This window comes from Lipotes vexillifer, unplaced genomic scaffold (genome assembly GCF_000442215.2).
Source record: "Lipotes vexillifer unplaced genomic scaffold, Lipotes_vexillifer_v1.1 scaffold215, whole genome shotgun sequence".
In the NCBI taxonomy this organism is placed as follows: Eukaryota; Metazoa; Chordata; class Mammalia; order Artiodactyla; family Lipotidae; genus Lipotes; species Lipotes vexillifer.
Genome location: NW_006776544.1, coordinates 1319839 through 1334200, shown reverse-complemented (window position 1 = coordinate 1334200; position 14362 = coordinate 1319839). Strand labels below are relative to the sequence as shown.

The 14362-nt window shown below is 53.7% G+C and overlaps 1 protein-coding gene across 1 annotated transcript in view; it reads right to left on the bottom strand.

Moving 5' to 3' along the window:
• The window catches only part of ELF4 (E74 like ETS transcription factor 4), a 38719-nt gene that overhangs the window by 3321 nt on the left and 21036 nt on the right, over positions 1 to 14362 (bottom strand). The window contains exons 2-7 of the mRNA XM_007450470.1: positions 7546 to 7820; positions 3431 to 3602; positions 2924 to 3016; positions 1368 to 1559; positions 420 to 503; positions 151 to 343 (exon numbers count right to left, since the gene is read on the bottom strand). Of these exons, the coding sequence (XP_007450532.1) occupies positions 151 to 343; positions 420 to 503; positions 1368 to 1559; positions 2924 to 3016; positions 3431 to 3602; positions 7546 to 7617 (806 nt within the window). The 5' untranslated portion in view covers positions 7618 to 7820. The remainder of the gene's footprint in view (positions 1 to 150; positions 344 to 419; positions 504 to 1367; positions 1560 to 2923; positions 3017 to 3430; positions 3603 to 7545; positions 7821 to 14362) is intronic.

Below are 14362 nucleotides of genomic sequence, written 5' to 3'. Positions count from 1 at the left end.
AGAGCGTCCCGGTGACCCAGGCCACAGGAGCGAGGCACTTACACACCACCCAGAGCCCAGTCTTTTCAGGGAACATTGGAGGCCCCTTAGCGACGGGACTCCTTGGACAGAAGGAGGAGCTCGGTGACTCCTCAGGGCAGTGGCTCCTACCTCAGTGCCCGTCCCATCGTCTCATAGTTCATGTCAGGCTTGTTCTTCTGCTTGCCCCACAGCTTGGACACCGCTTTGGAATCCACCAGCTTGAAGATGCCTTTCTCTCGCTGGGTCCACTTGATGTACTTGGGGCAGGTGTTCCGGTCTTGCAGAAGTGCGAGGAGGAACTCCCACAGGTAGATGGTGCTGCCTGCAGAGTGGCAGGCGGTGAGGGGGTGCCCAGGCCCCCCGGGTCCCTACCCGCCTCACCTGCCTCCCCGCCGTACCTTTGCCATCCTTCGATTTCTTCCGAATGGGGATGCTGGGGTCAGTGACGGGTGAGGTACTGCGGTTGCCCTTGGTCTTCCGGACTGTGGGGGGATGGTGGGAGCAGGGTGAGGCTGAGCCCAGCCAGGGTGAGCGCTGAAGGGCGGCTCCGGGGAGGGAGGGCCCAAGCGCTCACCAAGTTAGGGTGATGAGGCAGACAAGGCAGAGGCAGGTCGGGAGTCCCGGGGTCACTCTCCACAGGCACAGCCTTCAGGTGCCCGCACCTGCCCAATGGCCAGCCCTCATTTTCAGGCCCCAAAGGTAGAGCAGAACACTGCTCCTGTGTGGGGCAATGGAGTGCTTACCGATGAGCCACCTTTAGAAGATCAGAATCTGCCTCGCCTAATTATTTTTGAAACAAAACGGCAGCCTAAAGGCGTGACTGTGGTGCGGATAAGTGTGGCACCAGGGTTTGGTTGCCGCACGGACACGGCAGTATCGACCAGCCATCGCCTGAGTAAATCAATAACACCGGGGCTTGGGAAAGCCCAAAGTCCTCTCCCATACATGGTCTCGGCTCCGTAAGCTCCGAGAGGGAAGATAAGAGCACGGGTTGAGGCAGAGGCCCCCAGAGGGCCAGGGACTGGCCAGGGGGCCAAGCCTGGTGTCTGAACACTCAGTACAGGATTCAACCCACGGGGATCATTGGGTTTTTAAGAGTTTACATATCTGCTGGGCAGATGGGGGTGGCCTGGGAAATGTCAGGCTTTGGGCAGGCCACCTGATGAGGCCCGTCTTTCCAGAAGGGAGGACTTTCTGTCCATCCCGCCACACCGGAGAGCTGTTCTCTTAAATGTGTCTGTGAGCCTCACCCTGACACTCACCCCTACTTATGGTCTCCCTGAGCCCCTCCTACTGCCCACCCCCCTAAAGGAACACTCTGCCTCTCCCCCGCTTCTCTCTCTTACGTCTCTTCTTCGATTTTCCAGTCTTCTTGGCACTTTCTTCTCTGGGGACCTTCTCCTCCAGACAGCACTCCTCCTGGCCACCAGTGTCACCAGCCCTGTTCAGGGCGTCGGGCTCAGAGACAGGAAACAGGTAGCTGGGCAGAGTGATGGCTGGAGCAGGGTCCGGGTCTGGAAGCATTTCGGAGGTGCTGACTGCAAGAAGAAAGGCCTGAGGTGGGTGTGGCCCAGGGCATGGTCTCCCAGTGCTCAAGAGAACAGTGGGCTCCTGGCGGGGCGGGGCGAGGCGCCATTCCCCACGGCCCCAGACACAGGATACACCTGAAAACGCCTCCCGTGTCTCACAACACTAGGAGAGGAAACATCTGCAGAGCTGTGGGCACGAGCTGGCCCCAATCACGGCGGCCACGTTTATAGCTCACTGCTGGTGGTGGGGAAGTTCCAGGTGACACCCAAGGAAAAGGGCCACCTTGATTTAGTCATCTACTCATTTCACAACCGGAAGGAGCCTTAGACATCATTTAGCCCAATTCCTCTGCTTTTCTGGTGAGGAAACTGAGACCCAGAGATGGCAGAGCATGTGCCCAAGGTCACACAGCAAGCTGGTCACACATGCCTGGTACATGCAGGCACTCAGAAAATATTTGTTGAATCCTGAATGAATATTAGTGACAGAGTCGGGATTAGGAATGCTAGGATTCAGAATCTGCAGCTTCAGGGCTTTCTTTCCCCCACTGTATCCCAGTGCTTCCTTGGGAAGGGGCAGTTGGGGCCAGGAATCCTCCTGTGGAGTCACGGCAAGTGTGTGGGGGGTGCTGAGGGAGAAGCCTGCCTCGGGGGCCAACGGAGGAGGTAGGGGCCAACCTCCCAGAACAGTGAAGGGATGAGGAGGCCACACCCTGCACAGTCTTCCTGGGAGCTCAGCAAGACAGCAGAGGGGCCTGAAGTTACCCTGGCCAATAGTATTCAGCCTTAGAAAGGAAGGAAATTCTGACACATGCTATACATGGACGGACCTTCAGGACATTACATAAGTGAAATAAGCCAGTCCCTCCAAAACAAGTACTGTAAGCTTCTACTTATCTGAGGTCCCTAGAGGAGTCGAATTCATTGACACAGAAAGTAGAATGGTGGTGGCCAGGGGCTGAAGGGAAGGGGAAATGGGGAGTTAGTGTTTCATGGGGACAGACTTTCAGTTTTACAAGGTGGCAAGGGTTCTAGAGAGGATGGTGGTGGCTGCACAACATAACAAATGTACTTAATACCACGGACCTGCACACTGAAAAATGGTTCAGGTGGTCCATGTTATGTTATGTGTATTTTACCATAATTGAAAAACTAGAAAAAACAAAAACAAAAACCCAGTCACCCTGGCCATCTTTGCTTGTCTCCAGTGCCGTCCTGCCCTTCCCATTCCAGTCAGAGCCAAAGAGCAGGTGCACGTGCATATGGGTGGGTGTGGGTGCGCACACATGTCCCTGAGAATCTAATACATGGATGTGATATTTTTAAGGGAATTTTGTGTTGCTTCAACTGAAGGCGCCAGGGTTCAAACTTACAGATCTGCTTCTCATCCAGGATGTCATTGGGAGACTCGACGTTCAGCAAGACTTCAGTGGTTGACATGGTTTGCGAGGTTGCTTCATTGTCATCTGGTGCCGGGTTCCATGATGTGGGGGAGAAGAAAAGTTCCCTCAGGGCATAGGGCAGTGGATGCAGCTACAACCAGGGCCAGCTCAGAGAATGGAGCTAAGGAGCCCAGGGGCAGTCGGGAGGGGACCAGCGCGCCTCCCACCCTGATTCTCCACCTTTCTCTACACCCATCCCAGCTGGTCTCCCCTCACTGTCCCGCTCCATCTCAGGAGATCATGAATCCATTTAGGTGGTTTCCTCCTCTCTGAAGTGGTACTACCTCCTGCTTGTCCTAATCACCCCATCTAATTTCCAACTGTTGGGGGCCTTGACCTTGGCTGAGTGGGGTCACTAGAAGCCATTGTGGGCTACTGTTCCCTGAAGACAGAACCCCTTTCTCCTCCACACCTTCTCTGCCCAGGAAGGAAACAGACCTGCCAGCAAAAAACTACCCTCCAGGATCTGATCCTGAGTCATGCACAAGGTCCCGTCTGTTATGATGCCATTGTGAACGTCGTCCAGCTCCAGGCCTGAGTACAGATGCAGTAATTCGGGGTAGGGGACCTGCTCCACGATCACAGCTGGGAACACTGAGGGGTCTTCCAGCTATGGAAAAGAGAGGGATCTGGTTCAGGGCTCACCCGCCTCTCCCAGGAAGCCCTCCGTACTGACCCTTCTTGCAATTCCTAATTCTTGGATCCCTCAGGGGCTGTCCTTTGTAGGGCATGGCATTGCTCTGGGTCCAACCTCACTAGGTGATGCTTTGAGTGGGTTCTTAATGAATAGAGATGGGTTAACTCTGTACCGGCTGCACTCAACCAAGGGCAGACAGTTCTAACTGGTCGTACTTATGGGTTAATCGTGAACAGGGTTAGTGCTCAGTCTATGAGAAGGATAAAGCTCATTCTGAAGCCAGTGGGAAAGGATTCGTCAATGGCAAAAAGGGTGAGAAGGACTCAGCTTACGCTCAGGGTTGGGTACCAGGGTTAGGGGCTCAGATTGTGAACAGCTTAGGGCTCAGTCTGTGGTGACGAGAGTAGGAATGAAGACAGAAGAACAGAGGCATTATAGAGGTAGGAAGGTAAGGGCCTAGTCCCTGCCTGGATGGGGGAGAGGGTTCTGATTTCCAGCTTGATTCAGTGGGTTCATGGGGATACTGTTCTTGTTAAGGGGGAACCCAGAATGACGAGGAGTAGGTTTTTGGAGAAAGATAAGGGAGAAAGTGTCTGAATATGGTGAGTTGGAGGTACCACTGAGATACTTAAAATGGAGATACCTCAGGGAGTCAAAAATATGTATCCAAGAGCTCATCCCTGGGAGTGGATAAAATTACTGGGATGAGAATTTGAGCCCCAGAGGGCATAGTTGTTCTAAAATCAAACAAAGCTAAATTTAAAAAATGAGTGCGATCACAACTATTTTTTAAAAATGACGAATAGAAGGAAATATACCAGCATGTTCATAATAATTATATTTTGGTTGTGGGACTTTGGGTGATTTTTTTTTCTTTTCTACTTGTCTGTATTTTCCAAATTTTCTTTCATGAGTCTGTTAATTCTTTCTTCATGAAAAAAAGAATGAGAATGCTCAGTTCTGCCTAATGTTCCTGAAGGACCCAGAAGAATAAAATCGATGAAACTGGCTTTGGGTTTGGCCGCTGGGCAGTCACCTGGCTAGAGCAGTTTCAGGGGAGTGCTGGGGTCCCAAAACACATTACAACAGATCTCAGAGAGGATGGACAGAGGGAGGCAGGCAGGTGGGCGTAGTGATTAAGGCCACAGAGTCTAGAGCTACCGATCCAGTACCACAGCCACTAGCCACCAGTGACTGTGTAAATATTTTCAAGATTAAAATTTCAGTTCTTCAGTTGCACCAGCCATAGTTCAAGTGCTCCAGAGCCACATGGCCCCACATTGGACAGCGCAAATCTAGAGCATTTCTAGCATCTCAGAAAATTCTATTGGACTGTGCTGATCTAGCGCCAGACTACCTGGGTTTGAAACCAAACTCTGCTATTTACAAGCAGTGTGATCTTGCGCAAGTTACCTAACCTTTCTGTGCATCGGTTTCCTCCTTTATAAAACTGGGGCGATCATATCATTGACCCCATAGGGTTTTTTAAACAGATCAATGTAGATAAAGCACTTAGAACAGGGTCTGGCATAGAGTAGGTTCTCATGAGGTGCTTTAGGCATCAGGGGCTTCTAGGAGACAAGTAACGTTTTATTTCTTAACCTGGGTGGTGAGTTAATGCGTGTTCACTTTATAGTTATTCTTTAAATATATATATATATATATATATATATATATATATATATAAAATTTATGCACTCTTTTGTATTCATTTTTAAAATTAAAGTAGTTAATTTACAATGTTGTGTTAGTTCCAAGTGTACAGCAAGTGATGCAGTTATACATACGTACACACACATATACACACACATATATATGTTCTTTTTCAGATTCTTTTCCATTACACGTTACCTCTTTTGTATTCACAGTATATTTTGCAACAAAAACTGTTTCCTAAAAAGAGTGAGAAGGGAGGTGAAAAAGTAAACCCAGAGGGTGGAGACTACACTGGGGAGAACAGACCTAAGAAGGTGGTATGTTGGAGGAGGCGGGCAGAAGGGAGGAAAGGGTTTCTTTTAGGGTTGGGGAGACACGAAAATGTTCTAGGTTGAGGAGAAAGGTGTGGGAGGTCTGAAAGGTACAAGAGAGAGAGGAGGTGATGGATGGTGTGAGGTCTTGAAGGTGGCAGGAGAGAAGAGATTAAGCACTGGGGTAGGTGTTACCCTTGGAAGGAAGAGGGTCACTTCTTTGTCCCAGGCCGGAGGAAAGGAAATAGGAACAGGTGATGTTATTGCTAAGAAGGAGAAGGGAGGGAAAGTGAGGGCGTCCTTGGGTTTGAGCTTCTCTGTGGATTGGAGGAGAGGCTGTCTGCTGAGGGTGGAGGGGCAGGCGTGGGGTCGGGAGGGAAGAACAGCTTCGGTGAAGAGCAGCCTTTATGAAGAACAGAAATAATTGCTGAGTGGACTAGAAACAAGTTAAAAAGTGACTAGCGGAGTTGAGAACCCAGGTAGAGTTAGATTTTTCTTCCCTTCGTCCAGGAGGTTAGGCACGCCAGAGTTGCTGGATAAAACTGAGCAACTTTAGGTTAAGACCTAGCTGGACAGAAAGTACCATGTACTCCAAGCCCACTAGGGGGCAGCCTTTGGTAGGTCACTAGAGATTGGACAAAGTTTCCCATCCTCACAGGGATCTGGGATAGACAGCATCAGAATTAGGCTGGGGTGCCCTTGGAGATAATCCAGCTGGAACTCCTCTTGGTGAAGATGGGGAGATGGCAGCCAGATAGGGTCGGGGACAGGACTTGCCCAGGCGACACTGTGGCCACACTGGGATCAGAACCCAGGGCTTTGGACTTCTAATCTTCCATTCCTTCTACCGGACCTGGCTGCCTCTTCTCCAGTGTGTGGAAGGAGGGTAGCGGAGGGTAGGGATGAGTGTGCCAGGACACCATCCAATGGGTACATATAAGTACCCTAGTGCCAGGCAAGGTATGGAGCAGTGGGGGCCTGAGTGCCAGAATTCTGTCCTATTTTCCAATTTCCTCCCACTAGAGGAAGCTGTCTCCAGTTTATCCTGAATCCTTAGATCGAGGCTGAAAAGACGGTTATGGAAGGGCTCATCCACCGGGCTAGAGACATGAGTCTGAAGGTGCTGGGGGTTGGATGGTACCCTGCAGTGCCAGCTGGCAGTTCTCAGTCCCGCTATGTGGTTGCCCCAGCACCTTTCTCACTGTGACACCGGAGGTGAAGCAAAGTGGCCAAAAATGCACATGGAGGTCAGTGTACACTTGTGCATTCAGCCCGTTGCTGACTGACAGCTCAGCTAGTGTACTTAGCAGCTGCTTGGCTGGCTTGGGAACTATACGTGCCCTGTAATTGCACGTGGGCAAAACCAGCTCACGAAATGACCACGCGATGACTACTGCCTGGCCGCATGGGACGCGTTGGTGCACAGTCTGGCTGGCAAGCAGCCCCTATGTCCTGAACCTAGTAGGTGCTTGATCAATATTTGCTGACTGGGACTTCCCTGGTGGTCCAGTTGTAAAGAATCTGCCTTCCAATGCAGGGGATGCAGGTTTGATCCCTGGTCAGGGAACTAAGATCCCACATGCTGCGGGGCAACTAAGACCGCGTGCCACAACTACTGAGCCCGCATGCCTCATCTAGAGAGAGAAAACCCGCATGCCACAATGAGAGAGAAGTCCAAGCGCTGCAACGAAGAACCCGCACACCACAACAAAAGATCCTGCATGCCGCAACGAATATCCCGTGTGCCGCAACTAAGACCCGACGCAGCCAAAAATAAACATACATAAATGAATAAATAAAATATACATTAAAACAACAACAACAACAACAACAATATTTGCTTTCTGGCTAGCTGGCTGGTCGGCCGGCTCACTGGCTGTCTGCCTGCCTCTCTGTGTCTATCTGATTGTCTGCGCTGGCTGACCAGGCTCTGTTCTCTGGGGCCATACCTGGTGGATGTCATCCATTCCGTTGCTTGCAAACTCAAAGATCAGGTCACTGGGCTGCAGAGTAATAGCCATGCTGTCTTCTCAGAGAGCTGACTGCAGGATCCGCAGGGCCCTCTGGAGGCGTGGGGTTTCCTAAATGAAGAGATGCTGTACCTTGGAGCCTAGAGCCCACACCACAAGCCACGGTAAAATAGGGGTTGTAGAGAGCTGGAGTAGGTGGTGGCCTAAGCCAGGTTCAAGGCTGCATGCTGGGCTGGGCCAAGCGCAGGAGCGACCTACAGAGAAGGGAGAGATGGGGGCAGTGAGTAAGTCACCTTCCTTGAGCTCTGTTCCTAGGACAGACTGCCAGAAGAGGGAGAGCCAAAAGTGGAGGACAGTGGGAGCAGAAGGGGGAGGGAAAAGAAAAGGAGGCAGGTAAGGAGAGAAGGAAGAAGAGAAAGTTAATTGAGTCGCCTTGAGAGGGAAGAGGCTGAGCCTCGATGCCAGTCTGGGTCACCAGCATCTGCACCTGAGCTGGCCTCCCTCCCTTCCCACGCCCTCTGGAGAAGGTGAGAGATAGCGGGAGTTTGGGCTCTCTCCACTCTGAAGATTAATCCCCAGGGTGCAGCCACAGGGGAAGCCAGGGGCAGCCCATCTGGCCTCATGGATGGAGCATGAAGAATCCCTACAGTACCCTTGGCTGGGGAAAGAATCTGTGTGTGAGACTTGGGGTGGGGACACTTGGGTGCACAGGATGGTCTTCTAGGCTCTGCCTGGCTCAGTTTGCCTTGGGAGTAGAGGTCACTTAGTTCTGAAGGGCAGAGTCCACAGTGGAAGTAATGTCTCACTGTAGGGGTTGTGTTGTCAGGGCCAGTGACAGCCTGACCCTGCTTGAGGGGATGGGACTCTCAGACTCAACCACGCCTCCAGAGAGCCTGGAGACAGAGGGACAGGTGGGCCGCATGTCCTGCGCTCTCGTCACCACCCAGCCACCGCCGCCGCCCACCAGAGATGATGGCCTCTGTGCCATATGTGGCTTGTGCTCTTGGTTTAGCTTTGCTTTCAGTTTCAAGACTGAACTGTCACCCTGGGAACCGGCGAGGAGAGCCGCAGCTGGGGGAAGGGCGCAGGGAACCTTCCCCATGGTCCAGGGCCAGCTCAGGGCCCCCCTCTTCCAGGAGATCTGTCTGCTGCAGTCCACACGTCTGTCCTCTGTGGCACTCACAGTCTGTACCTCAGGTGCTCACATGGCACCCGGGCCTCTGATTGTTTCCTGTGCTCGCTGCCCTTCTCGAGCCATCTGCGCAGCACCCAGGCCTGCCTCCCAGAGCCCTGGCTCCCCTCCCACGCCCCTCCCTCCACCGCGGTCAGCATCTCCAGCCCGAACACTCAGGTAGCACGGCTTTGGCCCCGAGGGTTCTGCTCTGCGTGGTACCCACGTGTGTGTAGGTGTGGCAGGTCTACGAACAGCCTGGTTCAACCATAAGCGTCTGAAGAACTGGCTCCTCGCACCATAGGAGGAGCCACACACTTGACCCCCAGCTCCTCGACACTCCTTTGGCTGTGTCAGGGTGGCAAAACCTTCTCCTGGCCCGTAAAGAAAGGAGGAACTTCAGAGAGGGACAAAGGGGAGGAAAGGGAGGGGGATCACGGGTGACCTCCCTGATGAGCACTCTCCCCCCACAGGAGACACCCAGGCCTCTCCCACTTCCTTTCCGTTAGCCCACAGGGCTGGCTCCGCCCCCCCCCCCCCCCTTTCCCCCGCCGCTCTGGCCCTTGTCAAGATGCTCCGGCCGAAAGGCCTTCTTTTAGTTCCTCTAGCAGGTGAAGCTCATTCCTGCCACAGGGTCTGGTCTCTGCACCTGTTGGTGCCCCTGCCCGCGTGCTCTTGTACCTCTTCACATGGCTGGCTCCTCCTGTCACTCAAGCCTCAGGGCAAGCCCTGCCGCCCCCCCCCCCCACCTTTCCACCCACCCCCAAGCAAAAACTTTGAGAAGTCTCTCAAGTAAACGTGGCAGGTCTTAGTTTCCCTTTGGGTGAATGAGAGGCTGAGCCCTGCTAGCACGGCTTTCCACCACCACCACCCCGCCCCCCACCCTGCACGTGACCCGGGAGCCTGTGGCCTCCTGGAGAAGCCTCCCAGGGCCATTTATGCTTGGAAGGTCTGTCTCCCCCAGCCAAAGTGCCCCAAGGCCCGCATTCCGCAGCTCCCGCCCTCCCACAGGCCGGCCGTCTGCCCCCAGGAAGCATTCTCTTACTAATCAAATGAAAGGCGATCACTTTCACCTAATCCCGCTTTGTCTAAACATGAAACTCCTGTGTCTGCCCCTCTCTCCTCCGAGGTCATTCCGCCATGGCCTTTCCCTCCAGGTTTGCTCATCAGTTTGGCTTCTCTTCAGAGTTCTGTGCACCTCCCTTACCTCCCCCATTAGAACGTGGCTTCACTGAGGGCATGGATGAAACTTTAGCACCTTGCACCGTGCTGGGCATGTAGCAGGCGCTCAGTGTATGTTTGTGGAACGAACACATGAATGAATGGTACTGGTCAGCTAGTACCAGTGAGGTGTGTTTTCTGGGCAATAAGTATACCCATGCGTACACTGGGTGTGGGGTGGGTGTCACGTGCTCTAGCTTACAGGAGAGAGAGAAACGTGTGCACTCTGTGAGTGTTACATCTGTGTATTTCTGCACTGTAATTTACAATGAGGGGAGCTCGGGAGGGGGTTTGCTGTGGGTGTGCAAACACACTGTAGATATAAATATGTGCAGGGTGTGGGGATATGTGCGTGAGAGCCTCTGTGTGTCAAGGGCTCTGGTCCTGTCTGGGCCAGCACAGCCACAAGCTCAGTCGTCGGTTCCTCCTCCGCCAGGCCTGCCTTTGTGAGAATGACAAGCCTGAGCTAATACTGGCTGCACACCAAGCTGATGCCGGCTGGCAGGAGCTGGCTGTGGTGAAGTGGGCCGGGGCGGGGCCCAGGGTTCTGCTGGCGAGAGGGCCGCCACGGCCACCCAGCCCCACACACAGAAAACTCAAAGTCCTCTCGCTTCCCAGGAGAAGAATGCCAGTAGCAGAATGTGTACGTGGCCCATGGGTCCTTGGGGTGAGCCCCTGCCAGGCCCGCTCTCCTAGGGGGGTGGTGGGAGAGGGAAGGCAGCTCTGCACTGGATTGGATGGAACCCTTGGCCATCAAGGCAAAACGGAGAGGTTTGAAATACAAGATAGAGACGAATGCAATTGCCTCCTTTAGGTATCAGCGTGTCTAAATATCCAAATTCAGGACTTGGTTGGTGCAGGTCCCAATGGCCCAGAATCGTGACTATTGTGAGGCTGCACCCAGCACCCAAGGCTGATCCTGGTTTCTTGTTCTGCCCGAGAGCTCCAGCCTTAAGTTAAGGTGAAGAGGTGTGTGTGGTGGGGGTGGGGAGCTAAGAAAAGTCTCCCCTCACCCCCATGGAACCTTCCAGTCCAGAAGGTTTCCCCCTTCCCCCTTCAGATGTTTGAGGATTTGAAAGTGAGAGGTGGGGAGAGGCTCATTTGCATGTTCACTCACTCTCCCCCAAGTCCCTCAAAATAACCTCCCTCTCCCAGGAACCTGAAACCAAAGAAGCCACCAGCACAAGAAGGCCCACCCTGCTGGAGGCCGGGGAGGCCCGCACAGGGGCTCCCCTCGCTGGCGTCCTTACAGACGCCCTGGGACACACATTCACTGGCCTAGAGCCCTGGACACCGCCTCATGGGTGAGTGGGGGGCTAGGAAGGTCCACAAGGACACTTGGCTCAAGGAATCGGGCACCTGGTTACCCTTAGTAACCGGTGCTGAGTTCCTCCCACACCACCCCATCATTGCAAAGCTCACAGCTGGCTCCAGTCAAAGTCCACTCCCAGGGTGGCAAGAGCTCCACTCCCTTTGAGGCCACTGCAGTATCCCTGGCTCCCAGGGCCTGTCCTACTTGGGCTGAAAGCAAAGCCTTTGTGAGAGCATATGGCCCCGGCCTGTGTGTGTGCACGCGCATGTGTGCGCACGCCACAGGAGGGAGCAAGAAAGTGAGGGTGCCCACACCCCCGGCCTGCAAACACACACCTCTGGTTCTCTGTGGTTGTGATTGCATTTCAAAACCAAAATAGCAAAACAGAAGTGGTTTGGGTTGTTCCTGCGTCATCACAGCTGGGCCCCCTTCAGACGTACAGACCCTTTCTGGGGCTGTTACTGGAACATGTCAAGCGGTGTCCAGCACCCACCCATCTGGGCCTCCCCTACAGGAAACAGCCCCTATGTGAAAGCCACGTCCACAGTCTCCGTGCAGCAAGTTTAAATCTACACCCGTTTGGCTGAACCAATGGCTCTCACAGAATCACTAATAACACCCGTGGCATTTTCACACACGCCGGCAAACATGGGGGCCAGATGGTCAGCTGGGCCCACAGAGCAGAGTTCTCCAGTTCCTCGCCCTCTCGCAGCCAGCTCTCACTCCTGAAATACCCCGTCCTCCCTGAAACCTTTCTGGAATTCTCTGGAAAGGAAGTGACAATTTCCTTCATGCCATTTCCCACTCCCTCAACACCCCTCCCCCACAACCACAAACAAAATGGAAACTACCCCAGGAACAGCTGTACCCTCTACTTAAAAACAGCCCCTCCTCCAATAGTCATCAAGCAGCACATTTGCACACTGCACCACATGACCAGTGGCGTGTATTTAAGAGGCAGAGGGCCAGACTCGGGGGTCCAGTCTGTAGCCATGGACGTAGCAGAAGTAAGCCAAGTGTGGGACTCCTGCACAACCTTGGTCCAACTAGAGCTGGACTCCAAGCAGCCAGCTAGACCCCCGTCCTTGAGCAGATGCCCAGCGAAGGGGCCCTGGCCACAGCTGTTTTGTCAGCTTCTTCTCCTCTATTCCTGCCTTCTTACCACTCCCTCCATTTGAGATGAAATCAGGAAGAGGGAGGAAAAAAAATAAAGGTTTTGCAAGCTCTGTTGGTTGGGGTTTCTCTGCGCTTATTTACAAGAAACCCAGTTTCCTTCCTTGGCCCTCGGTCACTGCCTGATTCCCGTGTACAGTTTGTCACAGCTCTGATGGTAAGGCATGCCCAGAGCTCCTCTCCAACTGCCCCTGCCCTTTCTCAGCTCCAGGCCCGCCCCTACCTTCCCGCCGGAGCTGGCGCACTGGAGGAGGGGTCAGGGCTGCAGGCCGCAGGCACAGAGACGTCTACTCCTCTTTCTCCAGGAGACCCAGCAAGAGGTGTGACCCAGGAGAAGTCAGCCATCTTTCTGGGCTGTGGTTTCTGTCATCCTTAAGATGGGTGAGGGCTGAGGGGAATCCAGGCCTAGCAGCTGCTCACCAGGGAGTCTCAGGTGAATGAAGATGGTGGTGGCAAAGTGCTTTGAAAATTAAAACACACTCATTCAGATGATGAGTTCCAGGTGACCTACCAGCGATCAAGGGGGCTGGGGACCCCACTAAGCTCCTGGACGCCCCCCCATGGCTCTAGAACATAGATAGGGTGGGCTGCAGGCTTCCAGTTGTTGGCTTGGAAGGGGCTGGCTCCTCTCCTGGGATGGGGGCCCTGTAGGGAGGGACAGGCTGCTGCGGTTGAAGGAGCGCTCCCAGTCCCCTGTCCTCACCACCTCCACCCAGCCCCAGCCCTCTGGGTTGTGGTTATGTGGCAAGAAGAGCACTAAAGAAGCCCCAGTGGGGTGGGGGGAGGGCTATGACAAAGGGAACCTATTTCCCCAGCTGTCCTGACTCCCAAGGGCCTGGCCTGAGAAAGCCAAAAGAGCACCCCCTGGAGGTGCCTGCAGCCACCACACCCTCATCTCCGGAGCTCCAGGGACCGGGAGGAGGCAGAGGGGCACCAAGCGCTCCTGGGAAGCCAAGAACAAGTCAGTGATGGGGAGAACATGCTGCAGGAAAGCGGGCAAAGCCAAATCCAGGCCAGCTACTGAACCCCAGCGGGGTGCGCTGCCAGCCACAGCCTAGAAGACCCCAGAAGTCCCTGCAGACTGTAAGGGCACGGGCTTCCCAGCGAGAGGACCCAGCTTTGCCTTGGGGCTTAGGCAGGTCACCCTCTTCCTCCGGGAAACGAGGCCATCCTCCCTAGCTCACGGGATTGTTGTGGAAGGCCAGCAGGTCAATGTAGGTGAGAGCCCTGTGTTACCCCCTAAGTGTGCTTTTAGATTTCCTGGTCAGATCCGTGTCTCTTTGGCTGAGGTCATGCATTAAGCATTCTGGATATCTTTACCTAGATGGACAGGAAGAAAGGGAAATGGAGTGGTGGGATGAAATGGAGGCTGAGGGGGGACATAACCAACAATTATCAAACATGGTGGAGAGCAGAAACCAGTTTGACTATGGGGAGGAGGTGGGACTGGCTGGGGGGGCAGGGAAATCAGGGGGATAAGTGCATAGGCCTCGATTCACCAGGTGGTGGAATTTGAACTTGATCTGGAAAGCAACTGGGAGTTACTGTTGATTCTTGAGCAAGGGAGGGGCATAAACCAAGCAGTTCCCAAGGAAGATCAGTTTGATCTGAGTGCATGAGTGGAGGAGATGGAAGGGGACCAGGTGGGGCACCTGGAGCCAAGGAGGTGAATCCCAGGGCCACCCTGAAGGAATAAAATGACAGAGTACAGGGCCATACAGTAATTGCAGAGACCCCAAGATTGCAGCCTGTTCTTGCTGTGAGAATTGTAAAAGATAGAGAGTGACTGGGGCAGGAAATATGGCAAGAACATGAGCTCAGTTTGGACATTTTGAAGTTGGGATTATCTTGAAAAATCCAGGATTAATGGTGGAAAAAAGAGAGCCCAGACAGTCATTTTGCTAAACACACACACACAC